The 15,037-nt window shown below is 44.7% G+C and overlaps 1 protein-coding gene across 1 annotated transcript; it reads left to right on the plus strand.

The window, feature by feature from the left end:
• The first annotated feature begins 2,583 nt into the window (after window positions 1-2,583).
• On the plus strand, window positions 2,584-10,514 carry gpr137bb (G protein-coupled receptor 137Bb). Its single transcript, XM_036550626.1, has 7 exons — window positions 2,584-3,190; window positions 5,959-6,008; window positions 6,558-6,780; window positions 8,222-8,371; window positions 8,684-8,812; window positions 9,663-9,784; window positions 10,292-10,514. The coding sequence occupies exons 1-7, from the start codon at window positions 2,810-2,812 to the stop codon at window positions 10,401-10,403; spliced, it is 1,167 nt and encodes a 388-aa protein (XP_036406519.1). The 5' UTR covers window positions 2,584-2,809; the 3' UTR covers window positions 10,404-10,514.
• The last annotated feature ends 4,523 nt before the right edge of the window (window positions 10,515-15,037 follow it).

Consider the following 15,037-nt stretch of genomic DNA (forward strand, 5'->3'; position numbering starts at 1 on the left):
CCATTGAAGATTAATATTGATTTTCCCTCAATGATATACTATGCACTTTTCACCAAATGGTGTAAATCAACACCAAACTCTGCCTTGACTTGCAAACAAACACATACTTAAAGAACATAAATTGTGTGTAAAACTTGGGTGAAATATTATTCTTTAACTGATATGGTGATCTTTGATCTTGTGCATCAACAGCAGCAATAAAGTCAACCAGCTGAAAAAAATAAACTTTTAATAAAAATCTGGTGGCAATACATTAACTTGGCATGAATAGTCTTGGCAGAACTTGAACCAGTAAAACGATATCAATACCACATGTACCTTTTCAAGAACTCTTTTGGTTCTGACGTAATAGGTCACAGACAGGCACTGTGGAAATATCTGACACAATTTTTCAGTCAAATGTGAGGAAGTGAAAATGAGTGAAAGGGGAACTGAGATGTATTAACATACTCACTTGCAGGGTTTTGAACAATTAGTGACTCTGGAGGCTTTTGAATGACCGGTGACTAATCACAAATACCTTGTAATGGTAAAAGAAATGGACAAAAAGCTCCTCCTGCATGCAAAGATCTTGTGAAAACATCATAACACACAAATCACTGTTGTTTTGTTATAGGACTCCTGAGATGTACCTGGAAAAGAGGAAACAAAACAAACAGTATACAGTATAAGTGGATGGCTGTCTGAGGGAGTCACAATAGGAACCATATGACACATCGGGGCCAAGCAGGGACAATAGTGAAGAGAGACGTCAGAGGCTGAGGGGAGTCGCCTGACTCCGTTGGTTTCACCGCAGCCTTTTGCCGGCTCAGCGTCCCGGGCCTTTCCAGCCGCAAAACAAATGGCGGGCAGAGGCGGTCATCTGAGCGGGGTTCACATGGCAAATGTTTATGAACCCGTTAGGGCAGAACGGTGGAGGTGGCAAAGGTCGGCAGCCGTGACCTCTGCTCTGGAGCCTCCCCTGATTCGCACGCCCCGCAGAAAATAAACCAGCCTTCCCAATGATAACAAACCTGCTGGCACGCCGCGCTTCCACTGAGCTCCCCAGCTTCATGGCGCTGCTCTCTCCGTAACACGCTCCGCAGCTTGTGGGTCGCAAGCCTTTTCCATGAAAGAGATCATTGTGCTTCCTGCGGCCTGTACACAGACACAATTCCATTGTTGGGAAGCAGGAATGGAGTCTGGCACTAGCAGTGGAACAGTTGTGATGTGTACATGCAGTTTACTTCTGATATAGAATGTACAGCAGAGGCGTACTGTACATGTTTAATCGGAGTGAGCACTTTGTATAAACTCAGAGTTCCTTCAAATGAAACTGCAGATCATGATTATGACAACAGAAAAATAAAGGAAAAGAGATGCTGGTTGACATCACTGTACAGAGAGTTTGATATTTCAACGTGAACATCAATTTAAAATCGATGGTAGCAACATGGAGAAATTGCTTGGTGTCTAGACTTTTGACCAGCATACTACTAGATGGGACAGTGACGGTATTTTAGCTAGAAGGTATTTCAACTAGAGCTGGTAGTGAACAGTGCTCAGCTGTATACATTAATAGTTTGTATGGTGTGAAGTATGCACATCACTGAGGGCCTTACTAAGGAAATTATACATGATAATATTCAGTTATCTAGTGTATGTTTGTGAGGCAATGAGTTTATCTGGTCATTTAATCATCGGGACAAAAGTATAAGCATAAGATGTGCAACCTGTGTTCACAGAAATCTTCCTTTCAAGTACTGAATATTGTTATAGTCTTTATCACTTTGCTTTGATTTAAGCATCAATGACCTTACATGTTGGCAGATGTTCATGTTCATCTTCTCATGTTCATTGGACCAGATCAGAGAACTACAAAATGATTGCACCTGCAATGCAACAATAAAAAACAGAAGTACACAGAAAATACACAATTTTCATGCTAACATGATTTCTTTTAAATGGAGAGTGAAGGTTTCTTGTTGGGGAAGTCAGTGCTTGAGCTCAAAATCGTCTCAGCCACGCAGCCAATCATGAACCACAGTTTGATGCGAAAGGGATGTGTGTCAGGGCGATAATTGCATTAGGAGAAGTGAAACCCGCATATCTCACATATGGCCCTATATCCTCAACAGGAACACGAGCACAGGCCACAGTGCTGAACCAAGTCTCATTAGAAAGGGTTTTATAACCCTTTTATAACCACAAAAAAAAGTTTATAATGTGCTTTTATATTATCGTTGCAGGCTACACTTACATGGCCAGCGCCAGTGGAAAGATAATGATAAGAGGAAGACAGAAAAATGGAGCAGAGGATAAAGAATGGACAGAGAGGAAGTCCCTGTGCAGGGTTAAAGCTGCAGAATGTCAGGAGGAAGATGGTGTTGGCAACGGGAATGGTTTGCCCCCCCCCCCCTCACGCTCTCTCTCCCCCCCTCCCTCATGGCTCAGCACAGCTTCCTGCCTGGCGCCGACAAATGATTCATCCTGAATAGAGGTCACGTGCTCCCGCCTCCCAGCCCTCACGGAGCTGCAGCAGGAAGTGAGGGCTTGTTTTCTTTTTTTTTGTCCCCTCCCCTCTTTCTCTGCTCCCTCCTCCCTCCTGCCTCCTTTTCTCTTTCTCGATCCGGCTCTCCCTGTCAGCCGAGGGAGGCTGCGCTCGTGTCTCGGGGGCTGCGCGGAGCAGAACGGAGCGGCGGTAGCCATGCTCAGCTAGAGCAGCGGCCTGGGGGAGAGACAGCCAGTGAGAGACAGGGAGCAAGAGAGAGAGAGAGAGAGAGAGAGGATCCAGAACACCACCTCCCTTGCTGCCTGTTCGGCAGGGCTGATGGAGGCACCGGTCGGGGAGCGGGAGCCAGTGGGGAACGAGTCCCTGCTGCCGCCGCCCACCCTGAGCCCGGCAGTGCCCCCCTACGTGAAGCTGGGCCTGACCGTCGCCTACACCGTCTTCTACTCCTTGCTCTTCGTCTTCGTCTACGTCCAGCTCTGGCTCATCCTGCACTACCGGCACAAGCGCTTCAGCTACCAGACCGTCTTCCTCTTCCTCTGCCTGCTGTGGGCCGCGCTGCGGGCCGTGCTCTTCTCCTTCTACTTCAGGAACTTCGTGACGGCCAACTCGCTGGGGCCCTTCACCTTCTGGCTGCTCTACTGCTTCCCCGTCTGCCTGCAGTTCTTCACGCTCAGCCTGATGAACCTCTACTTCGCCCAGGTGAGCGGCTCTGTGCTTAGGGATGGGCACAGGGTGCAGGTGACAGGTGACAGGTGACAGGGGACAGGAGATAGAGGATAGAGGATAGAGGATAGGGCCAAGATGACAGGAGACAGGAGACAGAGGACAGGGGACAAATGTTGGAGGACTGGGGACACAGGAAAAGGGATATGAGGTCTGACAGCTCTGGCTGATGCTTAGGGAAGAGCTTCATTGGTCTGACATGGACTATGCAGACAGAGATCCCAAACATATCTGTTTTACAGACAGAGGATATGTGCAGAGGGATGTCAGTTGCATTACAGTAGAGTGCAAAATACAACAAGCAGCAGGTAGAGCTGTTTGACATCGATTTTCACACACGCTCAGCATTCTCAGTTATGTTGTCCTGCACTGAAGTGCCTTCTGTTACATGTTGAATCTGCTCCCAGTGCAGGTTTCTGCCACTGTGGAGAGAAATTTCGCTCATTTACCTTAGGTAATGTTTTGAAAAGTCCCGATAAGAGACAAGCTGAGACATGCAGGGGTAAGTAGATCTCAGTGCGGTTCAACAGCATCAGCAACCAACCTGCTGCCAGAAATGATTAACTTCCAGGTTTCAATGACAAGGTATTTCTTATTGTTTTCTGGTTCACAAAGCCACCTATCAAATATCATGTAAGAGAAAACCAAATTTTTTATGTGTGAGGTGTTCTCTGAGACATTCAAACATACGTGCAGAAGTAAGATATGATTGGCATTTATGAGCTGGTTTCAGTATTAATTTTTCATTTTTTAATGGTAAACTTGTGCTGAAGTGCAATCTGACGGGGCCTTGAGACCAGGAGATTATGTGTTAAAAGGCACCTGGGGCTGTTCTCTGAAACATTATCACTTGTTTACCTTGTCATTGCCGTCATCATGTTTAGGAGCTTTAAATGAATTCCATGAGTAATCACTTGAGAATGAAGCTCAAGAAAAGTGCTTTGTCAGACATTTCAAGAACACACAGCCGTTTGCTAAGATTCACAAACATTTACAAATGTTTTACTTCATTGAACAAATTACTTTCCACTCTTGAAAGTGCACAGTTTAAGTTTTGTTAAACCTTGTGCCTTATATCAGGCCCTGAATGCTTTGACAGCTTCACTGATCACAGATAAAACATAATACAGTGCTATAAATGGCCTGAAAGCTGCTGTTGATCTCTGTTGCCTGCAGTAGATGACATTGTTCCCACAATCCAACAGGTGATGCAGATGGCCGTCCTGATATTTTGAATATCAAAGCTTCTCCTGTTTTGTACATAGCGTTGAACAGTTGTGAATGTGTGTTTTGAAGCAAAAGCTACTCCACAGAAGACCTAGAAATTGCCAACCCTGCCATCTGCACAACAACAGGAAGCAGAAATGAAAAGATAGGGCTGGCCAGGAAGCCGGTTACCTTTAATGTCCCCTTGTGATCACCACTGCAGCTCAGTGTGATCAGCCACAATCACAGACCTCTACATGAGGCAGCTTCATTCTGCTTATTTAATGTGCTGTAGGAGACGGTGGGGAGAGCCGGATTAAATATGTAACGTCGAGCAATGAATTATGCATGAGCACGATTCTGCGTTTAACTGGGACAGTACCCATGAATGCGTCGTCACACAGTATGTCTCCACAGAGACTCGATCTGCGCGCAAAAGCGCTAAAGGCGGCTCACACAAATTTCAAAAGCACGAGGCTGCATCAAATGTAAAGTTGTTTTCAAGCTTTATGGAGACTAAAGAAATTGTAGTGGCTGCACAGGTGAGGCCAGCAGCATTGTGCTAGGTAAAGGCCTGGTCTCGGCTACAGTTCTAATTCCATATGGCACGAGGATGGACAGGTGCTGCAAGCATGACTCAGTTAAGCCTATTCCGAAACAGACAGCACACGAGCTGTAGTTAATGACTGCAGAGACAGACTACAGCTGGCCACAGCATGGGTAAAGCCACACAGGATGCTGTCCTTTAAATGGTCAGCTCATTCTGGTCGTTTTGAGTGGCAGCGGCCTCGCGCTTCACTTCACCGTAAGGCCAGAGCACTTCCAGAGATCAAACCCGAGCGTTACAGAGAGACTGCTGGAAACGGTGTCGGAGAGTTGGCGCAGAGGAACTGCCGGAATGTCTACGCTGCTCTGAACAGCGGCCAAGCTTTCATTCAAGACAAGCAGTGACAGTATGAATTATGTCAGAGCTGATGAAGAAAAATCCTGTAATGTTTTTACAGACCTTTGACTGGAAAAGGATTTCTGTGTATTCCATTGTATTGATAGCATATACTGTTACTTGATCTGAACAGCTTGCTCCATCAGACACATTGTATATCTGTCTGTAAGCCAATTGAATGCAATGGTTCTCAACAAGGAAATTGCTCTTGTCAGGCTCTTACTGTAACTGACCTTACAAGATGTGGCACTAGCTGGCCTGATGTGAGCAAGGCCATTGTTGGGTCTGGAAAAATATGTTTCGATATGAACATGAAAAAGATAAAGCAGCACTTTTTAAGCCATTTTTAGTGAGCTCTTGAAGAATGTCAGAGATGGAAGCTCATTTAAGAGCCATGTACAGCAGGTTACATTTACTGTGTGAGAACATATTAGAAACCCTTCAATTTTTTTCTGGGCCAAAATATATTGAAACTGATCAAAACACTCCTAGAATAATCAGATGTATGGGTTGTAAGTGTGTTGCTTTTATACATAATATAAAAGGCATGACTTTTTTTGGTTGAACATATTTTATCTTTTCCCTCCTCTTTCAGGTTGTATTCAAGGCAAAGTCCAAGTATGCACCAGAACTTCTCAAGTACAGGTAAGCTCAGACATTGCAAATCACTTTATGTGTCCTATACCTGTGGGAATCTGAAACTGCTCATATGACATAGCTACCTGACCCACGCAGAATACAACATTGTGGCTCCCGCCTCTGAGACCACAATGCTAACAAAATGTAGCAGCGCTAATGAAATGTTGCGTGATATACAGCGAAATGTCTCATACTTCAAAAGGTCAGCAACCTCCGGAAATCAAACCTGTTCATGGTGTCTACAGCTTCCTCTGTCACAGAAAAACCCTGCAGCTGTTTCCCATAGTAGAAGTTAGCTCATGCTTTATAAAACACACTCAAGTGTGTTTGAGGGGTGGGGAGCAAGATAGATTTTCTCTTATGAGAAAATGCAGACCTCACATCAAAGAGCACTGATCCACAGCCTTCAGAGTAGAATAGAACAGTCAATGGCCCATGGATGTCTGTGTTCCTGGAATTTAATTTGAAGCATTCACTGGATGGGAGAACATGCCCCCAGAACCCTGGTGGCTTCTCTGCTCCCTGTATCTGAATTTTTTTTGTCCTTCTTCCCAGGATGCCTTTGTACCTGCTTTTCCTGTGCATCAGCCTGGTGTTCCTAGTGGTGAACCTGACATGTGCTCTGTTGGTGAAAATGACCAGCACAGAGGCCAAGACCATTGTCCTGGTGCGAGTGGCCATCAATGACACTCTCTTCGTACTCTGTGCTGTCTCCCTGTCCCTGTGCCTCTACAAGATTGCCAAGATGTCCTTAGCCAACATCTATTTGGAGTCCAAGGTGAGGATTCTTTGTGCTGAAGAAGCTTCAGGTTGAGTCATGTGACAGGCTGAACAAGAAAAAAAAAAAAAAGAGGAGGCTTAAAACCCTCCAAGGATGGGCCTGTGAGAAATAAGCACCTGTAAGAAATAAACTCAGGGAAATTGATCGGTTGGACCGAGCATTTATAAATCAGAATTGCTTGGCCATTTAAACATTTTCCGTTAGTTTCAAAGATCAGTATCAGTTGGCTTCAAACACCTTAGATATACATATTAAGTAATAATTCAAAGATAAACTATGGATCATTTTCCAAAAATATCCCAAGGTGCCTTTTAAGGCGGCCTTTCAATTTATACTGTAGACCTGGGTCTATTCAGCAGACTGAATATTATGCACGAGATGTTTGATACCATGTTGTTGCAGAGTCTGCAAGCTTTTGCTTTGCATGGAGAAAGGAATCTACGTCACAACATATATACATACACACACATATAACTGAATTTCTCATGCATGCCTTGCAAGAAGGAATCTATATCACCACACAGAATTTTTCATGCACATTGTCAATTGTATGTGTATACTCAGGGGATGTAAACATACTTCTGAACAGCCACACATTTAGCTGAAAGTATTAACCTCCTACAACATTTTTAGAATGATGAACTTTGTTTCATTACTAAATAACCTCACTTTCTCTTACACCTCTCAGGTTGTTATTAGTTTTGATGTTCAATCTGCAACACCCCTGCAAGATCTAGTGAAGCATGCATACTCGCACACAGGAAATACAGCACTTGAGCGCTTTCCAATAGTGAGGCTTGTGGCTGTCTGCTGTCCTCTGCTTCGGTTGAGCCTCAAAACGCTGGCTGGAAGGGGTGAAACGGTTAAACCTGCATAGAATGAATCATTTTTCCACATAGTCATCATTGGTGATTTGGGGCCCATTCACTGCGATCATCACCTAGCAACGCGCTGCCATCCTCTCTGCGTTTCCTTCGCACACGCGCACGCCAAATGGTGGCTCTTACTCTCCCCCCTGCAGTTTGTGATGGACGTTGCTCTGGATAAGAGCGTCTGCTAAATCAATGTAATGTGATGTAATGTAACGGTGCAAATTCTGTAGAGGCTCCCTGTGGCCAGTCGGGTCTACAAAAGGAGACATAAAGTTCTGCGTAACTTACTGTAGGTTTACTGCTCAAATGTCCTGATAAATTATCGTTCCCGTTCATAAATGTTTCAGATTCATTTTAGTTGTCAAGGAGCAGAGCTTGTAACTGAGCGGTTGTTGGTTTGATTCTCTCCTTGAGCACTGCTGTTGCACCCTTGGGCAAGGTACCTAACTCATAATTGCCACTGTAAATATCCAGGTGTGTAAATGGATAACATGTAAAAACTGTAGCCTATGTATCTACAGGTATATGTAATGTTGTTGTCACCATCCCCTTGTGGTTGTTTGCAGGGAACATCAGTGTGTCAGGTGACTATGATAGGGGCCACAGTGATCCTCTTGTACACTTCACGGGCCTGCTACAACCTGGTAGTCCTGGCCCTCACCAACATCAAGAGCATTAACTCTTTCGACTATGACTGGTACAACGTGTCAGACCAGGTATTGTTGACCCAAAACACATCTCCCCACCCTCCTCACTCCTGCCTTTTAAATCTTCTCCCCTCTCTCCCCACCCAAAAATGAAATGAGTATCCATCATGTCGATTTCATCCCATTCTGCTCGTCTGTGTATGCTCGCTAGCAAAGGTATACATACAGCACAGGTGAATTCCAGCAATAGCACCTAAGAGAATTGGAGATTATTGCATTTGAGTGGTCCTACACTAAGGGTCTGCACAGAGAGAGCAGGCCTGTATGTTCTACCTGAGGGTCTGGTTCCTATACTGTAACTCTCTCTGGTCCCTCCTCCAGGCTGATTTGCGGTCCACTCTGGGGGATGCTGGGTACGTGGTGTTTGGGGTGATCCTCTTTGTGTGGGAGCTGCTCCCCACCTCCTTGGTGGTCTTCTTCTTCAGAGTCCGCCGGCCAACGCAGGACAGGGTGAGACAATGTTCCAGAGTAGGTCGCGGGTCATGTGATTTGGGGCACGCAAGCATCTTAACTCAACAACAGGGGGTTTTAGCAGTTTTGGGTTAACCTCTGATCCCACATTGAAAGAGCAAGCGTAGGGAGAAGCGCCACATTGAATGTTCTGTATGGGCATGTAATGTTGTCAGTTTTCACATGCCAGATAAAGAGTGATCTTAATTATGTAATGTACACCAAGGCCTGTTAGATGTGACATCAAAAATGTATTAATACCCAATAGCCCAGTTACAGTATGCTGTGAATATCAGTATAACTTTTACATATTTTTAAATAAAGGATTTAAAATGTATCACCTGCAAAACAAGCAGCCTGCTCTATAGTATACTCATTCAAGGCAGAAGCAGAAGCAGAAGTGGTAATCAGGGGCCAGATTCCCCAACCACCACACTAACCTTAACCATTATAAACTAAACAACTGAACTAGTCCTAGATCAGTACCAGGTGGTAACATCTCCCTGGAGCTGGCATATTCATAGAGAGGACACCGTGCATGGAACTACTACATCCCCCCTGCCCACTACGTGAGCGCCATCAGTGTTGAGAAAGCTTCCTCAGATGGCTCACGCCACATTTTGGCTGAATCCAGCTGGAAAAGTTTTCTCAAGGCAGACTTTCGAAAGAATGCACCAAGGCAATGATTTCAAGCTCTGAGAAAACGCCTGGCCACCTGCTCACATAAGCTAATAAAGCACCTTTAAAGGCCTCTCATCAACATATAACAAGCCATCAACCTATTCATTGGTCTGAGTTTCCAGAGCGATGGTACCCTTTGGGGTGAAGATAGTTCTTTTGCATTTTGCAGAGCAGCACAGGGATTCCTAGCCACGTCTTCTCCTCCAGGGGTTACTTCTTCGATAACCCCCGCCGCTATGACAGTGACGACGACCTGGCGTGGAACATCATCCCTCAGAATGTCCAGGCCAGGTAAACGGACACAAACAGACAAGCAGAAGCACAGGCACCCGCACAGCATTTTCACATTTTCCCAGCATTGTGCGGCAATAACACAATAAACCACTGTTACAGTAAGAGGGAACCTATTGTGTTGTCACGTGATCAACCACTGACACTCCATTTCAGCAGATTATGTTGCTGTAGGTTGACTGCAAATCTGAAAGATATGACATATGCTCTATTTTGGGGAATTATACGTTTATTCCTGCATATCTGAGACCACAATACATTTTTCCAGTCTCTCCAAGAGTCAGAAACATGATAAAGTATGTACTGTACAGTAGAATTTCCTTTGTATTTCTAAACCTTGGAATATCTATGAATGCCTTGCAACCTCTATCTATTTAAAGGACTGTGTGTGTGCTTGCTTTGAGTCTGCAGCAGGGACTTTCTTATCACATGTATATAATATATAATATGTTATAACACACAGCATACTACTGACACATACTTTATGGGGCTTGTCTCCTATCACAGCCTGACTGCGGACTGCTATGACTGGGGCAGTCGAAGCAGCAGCTTCGTGGCCTACATAGGAAGCGAGGAGCCCCACCCTACAACAGGACCAGAGGAGCTCAACCCCTACTGACACCCCTCCTTCTGCCCCGCTCTTTTGCACAAGCCTGCCTCTCGGGTCTCCAGCTGGGGGCAGGCACCGTGCCGCTGACACCTGGGACACCTCGACCGCTTACTTTCAGGCCTCAGCTTTGACGGCATGGACAAAGACGGCAAATAACGGACAGGTATTAGGTGCCGCTGAATTAGGCGGCCTCACGCGCCTTCTGCCGAATTGATCCCGCAAGGGGTTCAAAGCTACACGGCCCCGCAACTTCTGTGCTTCGGCTTCATCTCTGCTCACACACTGGTCTCACACCTTCCCCCCCCTCGTCCTCAAATCGCACCTTGACAGTTTTCTAACCTCAGCTCTGCCTGCAATTGCCCTCTAGACAGCCCACTTAGAAGAGGAATGGTATGTTGCAGTTGTTTCAAAGCTTTGGGTGGATTTCTGGCAATCGACTGGCGTTTTTGAAAAGTGGCCAGGACACTGAATGACACTCTGAACTGACAGACTTTTCCAGCAGTACCGCGAATTCCTGTGGGTGGACATTGAAGTAATGTCCCTAACCAGGCAGCTCCTGGCACGCAAAGAAGGTGTGATGGACCTCATCCTTTGACCATTACTTTCATTAAGATTAGTTTCAGTAAAACACGGTGCACATCAGTGGCGACTGGACATTTCTCTTCGCCATAAGCCGCACCAGGAAAATGCTGTGTAGGCCCCAGCCTCGTCCACAGGACTGCACAGATAAAAGTGTATGAGTGCACATAGCTTCCTGGTGCCACCTGGATATGTGAAAAAGGGTAAGTACTGCTCTCCACATTCAACCAGCACACTCCCTGCCTCGGCCAGAGGATCTCCAGGCTGGGATTCTGCACACTAGCACGGTCCAAAGGACACATTTCTAAGAAAGGGATCAAGGGGAGGTATGCTGCCCTCAATGTGTGCAATACTAACTCTGCGCCCCACCTGCTGGGCTGTGGCCCCATACCCAACGGAAAGGACCGTATGTTCATAATATACTGTACAGTATATGAATATGCATTTAAGCACTTGATAATATTATGACAAATAATTCTAATATCTTAATGTCTGTGCAATAAATGTGCCTAAATTCACCATTCATATCCTAGACCTGAACATCAGTTTCACAGTTTTTAATATGCTCACTCAACATTGTGGTGTTTAGAATTAACTTCCATCACACGGCCCCTTTCACATGGGCTACGCCGCAGGAATAGGGATAAACAAAAGGATATTTTGGTTCTGTTTACATTTTAAAATTATTGTTTTGTCATGTGTTACTGGTTTCCTGAGGAAGTACGGTTTTTGTATGGCATTTTATATACATCAAGTTTCATCGCAATGTCAAGTTTTGTCCTTGGCTTTTGTATCTCTGCATGTGTCATAGTACATACTGACCCCCTAGCTATGAATAAAGGACACTTTGTAGGAAGGCTCTTCTGTGTGGTGTACGCATGGAGACACAAGCTGTATCGTCCCCAAAAAAAAGTGTGCCTTGAAGTGCAAATTGAGGAAAAAGACAACACATTGTGGATGACAAACAGAAATATTTATTCCTCCATTCAAATAAATATACTCAACAAGTATACACAACAATATTGGCGCAACTATAGATATTTGAAGAAAAAAAAAAATCTGAATTTCCTTCTTTTACAAATGGTACAAGATCTTGCAGCTTAGAGAACATGTAGAAGGCAGAGAGGAGAACACCATAAAGCAGGACACTGGAGACAATCAGTTTTGTCAATGTATGCAAGCTTCAGTTTTTTTTTTTTTTCCTTTTTTAATACTTTTTGAAATCTTAAGGCAGACAGTGGATTGCACAGAAAGTTCCGGTGCTGTTGAAATCATGCAGCTCACACTTGACATGAGAAGACAGCCTTGATGCTGTATCCAAACCGAACCCCCCTCTCTAGTTTCGCCCAACGCAAAGTTTACGTACTTCACTTCTGAAAGTGGCATCATTACAGAGGTTAAAGAACAACGAAGGTGGTTCTGTGAAATATCAGTAAGATGCCTACCCCACAATTATTCAACATAATTTTTACATATTGAAATAAAGGTTTCTAGAAAGAAAAAAAAAATACGTGTAACTGGTTGAAGAGAAACCCTGGAAACCTTTGGTTGGATGTACCAAAGTCAGAGGTTGAATGTAGCTTGAATGTTTGAATGCTTGACATGTCCAGCCAAATGCTTCAAGGGTTCTATTTTGTCAGGTCAAGGTGCCTTTTTAAGAGACTCGGAAGAAGAAACCTAATATGGGGTGTAACATGGCACAACAGCAGAGCAGGCAACAGTTAGGGTTCTTTTGGAATGTAAAGACACACTGGAAGGGCTCTGTGGTCACTTCTGATGGAACTCTGAGGAAATGAGCACATGGCAGACACCTATCCATCTTCACTTCAGACCCTGGGAAAGATCTCCCAAGGTCAGAACTACTCCTCTACGTGTCAACATAGAGAGAAGCAGACACAACATCATTACGGCACTGCACTCCATCATTTATCATATAGCTGCACTCCCATCATTTACCATATAGCTAGCTTGTCGCTTCAGACGTTGCTAGCTAACTGTGGACTACGAGAAAAAAAGAACCTGATACCTTACTAAGTCACACGCAGGTGGGTTTCACGTCATCCAGGTTTCGAAGGAGAAAAAGACGCCATGTGAAATTAAATTAGCAGCACAAAACGGCTTCCTGGCTTGTATTTTCACAGAACTGGGATGAGGTAGGCAGACTTTCAGCTATTTTATAGCAAAAGCAATGAGCGTTAGATGTTTGTCCATAAAAGGGCACGTCACCCTGCGTTCACCTCTTCCCCTCTCAAGTCAAAGGACATGGCTGACCTCACTGTCCCTGCGTTTCCCACTGGGGACCACACCGGTAGATATCACAGCACGTCCTGTGCCCCTGGGGGCATGGGAGATTGGAAAACAAGAAGTCCCTTAAGATGGCAAACTGCGAAACATAAAGCGGACTGACTGAGGACAACTTTCTTGGAGTCATATGACTACAAGAATGATCAGTAGTAAACTAGCTTCTGAACCTGGAGAACATATATTCACTCTAAAAGAGAAGCAAATAAGCTATATGAGAGCACACTGTGGCAAGGTATTATTACTCCATGTTTCTATGACTGCTTCACACATGGACTGGAGAAAAAGGATTCCACTGGGAGCACATACTCTTTTTAAAAAGAATAGAGAGTAAAAAGATATACATGCAGGCTTTCTTTGGCACCTGAGCACAGGTAAAGCTGGACTTGTTTGTTTTCACACACTACGAATCCCCAGCTGCATGCGTATATCTCACAGGAAAAAGGTATCAGGTTCAACGAAAAAAGCGAAAGGTATCCTCACTAGACCTGCGTGAGGGGAGCTCGCTGCTGTGCTTCCACTCCTCCACAACGCCCACAGCCAGCCATGTAGAGACAGAACAGTGGTGTGCGTTCCACAGATAATGAATGCTAGCCATTGTAAAAGGATGTTTAGCAGCTCCTAGGGTACACATCTAAAAAGTGCCAACACTCTATTACCACTACCACTAAATGCATGTCGTCAAGCCATGCACTGGAGCACCTTGGCAACAGTTTCAGTTGCCATGCATTCAGTAGGCAGTGCTTGGAAACTCCTCAAGATACCTTTTGCTCAAAAAGGAGAATTTACCGGACAACAACTTTGTTTCGCGAAGTGATGCATGTGAAGTACAATCGTTCACTACGATTTCAGCCGACGTGAGCTTCACGCGTACCTACGCGGAGGTCGTCCCGAAATCTGACTTTGCTGCCCGAACCTGGCGAGAGAGCAGCTTATGGCCACAGATGGATGTCCGTTCACAGACCAGTCACAGATCCCCTTGCGACTGTTCTTGGCCGGACTCGCCACCCACTTGAAACCTTAGCCTACAAATCCTACACAGCATCAGGTCTATAAACTTCCAGTTTGATCTGTGGTAGAAAATACTGGAAATCATAGTCACCTCTTTACAAACAAACTCCCCTTTCCCGTCAGATGTACGCTACGTTTTTGTGACTAAAGAGCCCGTTTCCACAGTGAATTAAATAGCATTGACCTGTTAAATATTGAGACGCTTGTTTCAGTTGCCTTGTTTGGTGTCCACCTAGAAGAATACATTCTCTGCATCACACAATTACAAATCATCTCTCCTCTGGTCCCACACTGTAAATGACATAAAGTAATTCATCATTGTCTCAAAATAAATACAGGTGCAAAACATAGTTATGCAAAAAAAAAAAACACTGTAGACCTGTAATCTACAAGTTCAAAAACCACTCTTCTTCCGTTCACTTTACAGCACTGCTGCCCCATTCATTAGATGTTCATTAAAGACCATGTGTCAATACCTCAGACAAGGGCACACATACATCAGACTGTCCCCTTACAGTAAAACCACACAAAAGGAAGTAAATGTCTTGGATGGAAAAATATTTCTATTGGTGTTAGGCTTGTTATATGAGAGGGTATCCAATCCTAGCCCAAATTATTATATGCAATCCTGATAATTGCAATTTTTCAAAGCTGCAAATGACATGTACATATGTACACACACACCCCTACTTATACACAGAAACACACTGAGAGACGTAGACGCGCACGCGCACGCGCACACACACACACAC

The sequence above is a fragment of the Megalops cyprinoides genome, chromosome 1 (assembly GCF_013368585.1).
Source record: "Megalops cyprinoides isolate fMegCyp1 chromosome 1, fMegCyp1.pri, whole genome shotgun sequence".
In the NCBI taxonomy this organism is placed as follows: domain Eukaryota; kingdom Metazoa; phylum Chordata; class Actinopteri; order Elopiformes; family Megalopidae; genus Megalops; species Megalops cyprinoides.

Excerpts from the sequence above, each read along its gene's own strand:
- gpr137bb (XM_036550626.1), top strand. The coding sequence starts at position 2,810 with ATGGAGGCACCGGTCGGGGAGCGGGAGCCAGTGGGGAACGAGTCCCTG. Across the intron at positions 3,191-5,958 it reads TGAACCTCTACTTCGCCCAG|GTTGTATTCAAGGCAAAGTC; the intron begins GTGAGCGGCTCT and ends CTCCTCTTTCAG. Across the intron at positions 8,372-8,683 it reads GGTACAACGTGTCAGACCAG|GCTGATTTGCGGTCCACTCT; the intron begins GTATTGTTGACC and ends TCCCTCCTCCAG.